The sequence below is a fragment of the Salvelinus alpinus genome, chromosome 15 (assembly GCF_045679555.1).
Source record: "Salvelinus alpinus chromosome 15, SLU_Salpinus.1, whole genome shotgun sequence".
In the NCBI taxonomy this organism is placed as follows: domain Eukaryota; kingdom Metazoa; phylum Chordata; class Actinopteri; order Salmoniformes; family Salmonidae; genus Salvelinus; species Salvelinus alpinus.
The window spans coordinates 4,734,629-4,741,653 of NC_092100.1; the positions used below are offsets into that span (position 1 = coordinate 4,734,629).

At 41.5% G+C, this 7,025-nt stretch overlaps 1 protein-coding gene and 1 non-coding gene across 2 annotated transcripts; both read left to right on the forward strand.

The window, feature by feature from the left end:
• Positions 1-91: 91 nt before the first annotated feature.
• On the forward strand, positions 92-163 carry trnap-ugg (transfer RNA proline (anticodon UGG)). The gene has a single exon. It is a non-coding gene; the product is annotated as a tRNA-Pro (tRNA).
• A 574-nt stretch (positions 164-737) lies between these two features.
• LOC139539402 (uncharacterized) lies at positions 738-5,682 on the forward strand. Its single transcript, XM_071342303.1, has 4 exons — positions 738-1,126; positions 1,473-2,327; positions 3,945-4,055; positions 4,931-5,682. Exons 2-4 carry the CDS (start codon positions 1,960-1,962, stop codon positions 4,974-4,976), a joined length of 525 nt encoding a protein of 174 aa, XP_071198404.1. The 5' UTR covers positions 738-1,126; positions 1,473-1,959; the 3' UTR covers positions 4,977-5,682.
• Positions 5,683-7,025: the final 1,343 nt, after the last annotated feature.

Genomic DNA, 7,025 nt, shown 5'->3' on the forward strand with positions numbered 1-7,025 from the left:
AATAGTGCCATATGTGGTATCCAAGCAGGCTTAATATATATTATAAGTATAGCAATCTATATCTTGTAAAATGTTCTCATAGTTGTATCGTGGCTCGTTGGTCTAGGGGTATGATTCTCGCTTTGGGTGCGAGAGGTCCCGGGTTCAAATCCCGGACGAGCCCTGCTTTTTCAGTCCCGATATGACATAAATCAGACTCATGAGTTCATCTCAAACGATGTAAAGGATATAAAGACTGATACAGCTGTATCGGAATATTTTTAACCACAGAGAGAAGAACAGAGAAGAACTGCAAAACGAAATAAACAAGCTCGGACACAATAATTATCAGCCCAATTTCTGCTGCAGATAGAGAAAAGAGGTCTTTGGACTTAGGGCCATTTTTTTTTTGCTTTTATGTTTGACTGTAATTTTTTATTTTTTTTATTTAACCTTTATTTAACCAGGTAGGCCAGTTGAGAACAAGTTCTCATTTACAACTGCAACCTGGCCAAGATCAAGCAAAGCAGTGCGACACAAACAACACATGGGATTAACAAACGTACAGTCAATAACACAATAGAAAAATCTATATACAGTGTGTGCGAATGTAGTAAGATTAGGGAGGTAAAGCAATAAATAGGCCATAGTGGGGAAATAATCTCTCTCTTTCAATTGAAATGGGCTTTATTGGAATGGGAAACATATGTTTACATTGCCAAAGCAAGACTAATAAACAATTAAAAACACAAAACAACAACCAAAAAAACGATTAGAATTTAACAGTAAGTATTGCACTCAAAAAGGTTTCCCTCCCCCTCCACCACCCACTGTCAGGCACCCTAAACAAAGGAAGTGAGCTCCCAGCCAGTCAGACAGCTTTGAGCCCAGTCACCCCTCCTCCCCTCTGGGCTGCTAGTAAACCTTCACACAGGCAGGCAGGCAGGCCATCCCCTGGCTGCCACAGCTGCTGTGCCGGTTGGGCCTGCCCTTAGAAAAGAGACAACCCAAAACTGCCCCCTCAACACACAGACACTCTGAAAAGGAGTCAGGCAGTAGAGTCTGTCTTTCTGTTTCTATCTCTCTGTCATATAACAACTACAGGACCATCACTTTAACCACCTGGAATATTCCTCCATAATTTACTGTAAGTACATTTGATTTTAAAAGTAACCTTTTTATTGATTTAGAAGTTTAATCTTATTGCGTGATGTTCATTTTGAACAGAAATGGTCATGATATATATTTTTTTTGTAACAATTAATTAGCTAATTGAATTTTGAAGATCAAACCTTGAAAATGTATTAGCGAGAACTTGTAAATAACTAACGTTTTATGTGAGAGTGACCACTTCTTAAACCAGTTAACCTAAAACGTTTTGTAACTGTTTATGGACATACACACTTTTAATGTATGTCACTCATTTTGTATATCTCTGAATGTAAAGGATATAATGACTGATACAGCTGTATTGGAATATTTTTTAACCACAGAGAGAAGAACTGCAAAACAAAATAAACAAACTGGGACACAATAATCATTAGCCCAATTTCTGCCGGCCCAGCAGTACCTCCATATCCCCAGCGGCTCCTCTTCCTCTCAGACAGACAGACACACAGACAGACAGACAGACCCATTCAGCCAGGTAATCTGTGTCTTCTCCCCACCTAGTTTAATACCTGCCTAGTTAGGTGTCCAGTATCTAGTTAGGTGTCCAGTATCTAGTTAGATTTCCAGTATCTCGTGGACCAGCCCTGCTACCCAGTGCTCCAGTCTCTGCAGCCTATACCCAGGCCCCTCCAGACCAGGCTTTCTCAGGTCCAGGTATCCTTGTCAGGCCTACTGCCTAGTCACCTCCAGATAAGCCTTCGTGGCCTCCATTCCTCCAGCCAGGTCGGCCTGCCAACCCAGTGCTATAGTCTTGCTGCTTCAACCCAGGCTCTTCCAGTCCAGGTCCAGCTATCGCTGTCCGGCCCGGCCATGGTTCTGTGTGAGGACAGGGAGTGTGGGGTGTGTTATCAGCCCTACTCCCGTCAGGACCGGATCCCCCGGGTGCTCCACTGTAGACACACCTTCTGTGCCACCTGCTTAGAGACCATGTCCCTGCCCAAGAGTGACATGCTCACCGTATGCTGCCCGCTGTGCCGCCAGACCACCTGTGTAGGGCGCGGCCTCAGCCTTCAGGAGGCGCTGTGGGTCAACTCACGCCTCTGGGACTACATACCTGAGAGCAAAGAAGAGGAGGAGGAGGAGGAGAAGGAAGAAGAGGAGGAGGAGGAGGTGAAGGAAGAAGAGGAGGAGAGAGTGGAGGCTAACAGACAGACACAGGTCTCCTCACAGGCAGAATGGTGAGCCTTCTTCACTTGACCCACATGAAAAAATACAACAGTTTACTACTACAGTTTACTACAGTTTACTATAGAATACTACAGTACTTACTATAGAATACTACAGTTTACTATAGAATACTACAGTACTTACTATAGAATACTACATTACCTACTATAAAATACTATACTTTACTATAGAATACTACAGTACTTACTATAGAATACTACAGTTTACTATAGAATACTACAGTACCTACTATAAAATACTATAGAATACTACAGATTTACTATAGAATACTACAGTACTTACCATAGAATACCACACTTTACTATAGAATACTACAGTACTTACTATAGAATACTACAGTACTTACTATAGAATACTACAGTTTACTATAGAATACTACAGTACTTACTGTAGAATACTATAGTTTACTATAGTATACTTCAGTACTTACTATAGAATACTACAGTACTTACTATAGAATACTACAGTTTACTATAGAATACTACAGTACTTACTGTAGAATACTATAGTTTACTATAGAATACTACAGTACTTACTATAGAATACTACAGTACCTACTATACAATACTATAGTTTACTATAGAATACTACAGTTTACTATAGAATACTACAGTACTTACTATAGAATACTATAGTTTACTATTGAATACTACAGTTTACTATAGAATACTAAAGTACTTACTATAGAGTACTACAGTACTTACTATAGAATACTATAGTTTACCATGGAATACCACAGTACTTACTATAGAATACTACAGTACTTAATATAGAATACTATAGTTTATTATAGAATACTTCAGTGTACTATAGAATACTACAGTACTTACTATAGAATACTTCTGTACTTACTATATAATACTACAGTACTTATTATAGAATACTACAGTTTACTATAGAATACTACAGTTTGCTATAGAATACTGCAGTTTACTATAGAATACTACAACACTTACCATAGAATACTACACTACTTACAATAGAATACCACAGAATGTACTATATAATTCTGTAGTAAACTAGTGAACTGTAGAATAGTATTATCTGCAAAAACATAAACACACACACACACACACACACACACACACACACACACACACACACACACACACACACACACACACACACACACACACACACACACACACACACACACACACACACACACACACACACACACACACACACACACACACACACCTCTGTTCACTTAAATCTTGAAATTCCTCATGCTTACCCTCCGTACCAGCATGCCCCTATCCTCAGTGTCATAATAGAGGAGTCTGGATATTTAGAAACACATTTGTTTGTTTGCCCATAGATGGTGACCAGTATCCAGGCTGCAAACAGTACCGCGATGACACAATAATAGACACTGCATAACAATAATACTGCCTCAACCACAAACAATGTCCTAACGGCAAATACCTAACATGACTGCACTTCCTCCACTGTCTTTGGTCTGTTCCTGTTACTCACCAGATCTCTCTCTCTCTCTCTCTCTCTCTCTCTCTCTCTCTCTCTCTCTCTCTCTCTCTCTCTCTCTCTCTCTCTGTGTCTCTCTCTCTCTCTGTCTCTCTCTCTCTCTCTCCCCTTCATCCTCTTAGCCCTACGTCGAAGCGCTCCAGAAAAATGCTGAAATTTCCGGCCTTCCTCAGGAAATTCAGTCTGACAAAACCACAGCATCAAGAGAGTATTGTGCCTGGTTGTGCCAACGTGTAAGTAACCCTCACCTTGTGTTGGATCATCTGCTTTATCGTTGGGGACGCATCCCAAATGGGCCCCTATATAGTGCACTACTTTAGACCAGAACCCTATGGAACCCTATTCCCTACATAGTGCACTACTTTAGACCAGAACCCTATTCCCTATATAGTGCACTACTTTAGACCAGAGCCCTATGGAACCCTATTCCCCACATAGTGCACTACTTTAGACCAGAACCCTATGGAACCCTATTCCCTATATAGTGCACTACTTTAGACCAGAAGCTCTGGTCTACAGATGTAGGATCTTAATTTGATCACCCTTTTTTTGCTGATCATCTTCCTTTTTGTCTATTCAAGCTTTAAAAAAGCTTGTAAAGTTTGTAATTTCCACTTTAAAATGTCAGACTTGATTTGCCCTTACAAAAAATATATCAACTCCTACAAAAAATATCCATTAATTATAATTCACAAAATAATTCACCTTTCCTGTAGCTGCAGGATTATTTTCCTGCTGTAGCAAACTGGGTCAAATTAAAATCCTACATTTGTATAAGGAAGGCCTGCTGCTGTTGCGTACTGGAGAACAAAACATTTCAACATCCACACATAAATCCGACTAACTCCCCTCTGTGATCAAAACATGTTGAGATATCCTAACCGTGATTTAAGAAGGAATGTCTCCTATAATCAAGGCAGAGTGATTTCTATACTTATCTTCTGTTCCGGCCATATTAACCTCGTGTTATTACATTTATGATGATCGAAAGCAAAAGTGAAACTAGGACATTTTGAATATATTAATTTGATCGTCAGTTGGATTGTTAATTTATTTGTGAGCATGGCTATGTACACTAACGGTATGTGTTTTGTGTTTCCCCCGACAGGGAGATGAAATCTTGGCGCAGGCTTCCAACTGCTGACACTTATTAGGTGTCTCACGTGCTCGACGCAGGGATGTACGTGTACTGTATCAACAGCGGAGTGTTTACAGTTCCTCTCTGATATGAATAATCTGCATCTTTTGAACAATGACGTGTAGATCACCAGTTGACACCCGCAGTCAACGATGCAACACGGTTAAGAACAGCTCAGAGACAGTTGGGTCTGTATCCAATATGGCACCCTAGTCCCTGTGGGTTCTGGTTAAAAGTAGTGCACTATATAGGGAATAGGGTGGCATAGGGCTCTGGTTAAAAGTAGTGCACTATATAGGGAATAGGGTGGCATTTAGGACGTGCGTTTGGAGAACCCACTATGCGTCCATGTGTGTCTGACTCTGACAAGACAGCCTTTATTGTTGATAAGCAGTGAAACTGCTCCAGGGGTCCTGTCTTCTTCCCCATTGGTTATTCTAGCCTTAATTCCCCACAGCTGGTGCAGTGGGATTTGGTTCAGCTGTCTTTAGGACAGACGTCCCAGTGGAAGCTAGGGTACCCCCTCCAACCACTCCCTCCTGCTGCCCCCCCCCCCTCCTCTTAACAGATGGCCTGCTGAGGATGACCCCCCCCCCCCCCCTTCCTCTCCTCCTTCCCCAGTGTCTGCAAACAGAGCGTTTAATTTATTATCAGCTTTTGCATTCACGTCAATTTTTTTAAATATATTATCTTTAATAATAAAAAATATATATTTGAAAATATGAAGTTTGTGTGTGTTGTTCTGTGTTCATGGGGTTCAGAAGTAATTTGACCTTTACACAGTGGTCAGTCAGTGGTCCTTCAGTTGATAATGGGTTTAGTTTCACCATGTGGTTTTACTCAGATGGTCTGAGCACAGTCATCTGCATAGTTTCCTACACAACATGGCATCCCCAGGCCATCCCAGAGCGTTTCGTTTGAATCCCCTCATAATAAGACACAAAATTCGTGCTACAGTACTTGCACAAACTGTGTGTTTTGTTTTGTAATGTTACAGTCACTCACTAAAGGACATATAACCTTACCGCAATGAACCGATTTATATTCTCCCCATCTATCAGAAACTCTCTGAACAGATGGTCGGTAGTTACGTTCACAATGTAAATATGGTGCAGTTGAACAGTGTCAACTCAGCTGTGAGTACAATAGAGGGAGAGTATTCACAATTATAAACTGGGGGGGGTTCAAGCTCTGAATGCTGATTGGCTGACAGCCATGCTATTTCAGACCGTATACCACTGGTATGACAAAACATTTGATTTTTACTGCTCTAATTACATTGGTAACCAGTTTATAATAGCAATAAGGCACCTCGGGGGTTTGTGGTATATGGCCAATATACCGCGGCTAAGGGCAGTGTCCAGGCCCTCCACGTTGCGTCGTACTTAAAACCTCCGTTAGCCGTGGTATATTGGCCATATACCACAACCCCCCCGAGGTGCCTGGTTGCTTAATTAGGCAACTCCTAGTCAGTGTTCCAAATGGCTCCCTATAACCCAATATAGTGCACTACTTTTGACTGTAGTCCAATGGGCCATGGTCTTCAGTAGCGCACTAAGGGGCCGATTCCGACCCGGGTTAAGGGCGAGTATATGGAACATAAATCCCTTTTTATGCTCTTTTCTCTCTATGCGTATTCTGACCTTGAACTTAAGCATGAGAAAATAATACTATTTACCCGCTATTCAGTTGGGGGGGGGGGGGGGTCAAATAAATGAAGGTGTGGAGGAGGCGTGTCTACAGATACACCATATTAATGAAGGTGTGGAGGAGGCGTGTCTACAGATACACCATATTAATGAAGGTGTGCAGGAGGTGTGTCTACAGATACACCATATTAATGAAGGTGTGGAGGAGGTGTGTCTACAGATACACTGTATTAATGAAGGCGTATGTAGGAAAGGCTTGTGTAGGAAAGGCGTGTGTAGGAAAGGCTTGTGTAGGAAAGGCTTGTGTAGGAAAGGCGTTTGAATGAAAGGCGTGTGAAGGAAAGGCTTGTGTAGAAAAGGCGTGTGTAGGAAAGGCGTTTGAATGAAAGGCATGTGAAGGAAAGGCTTGTGTAGAA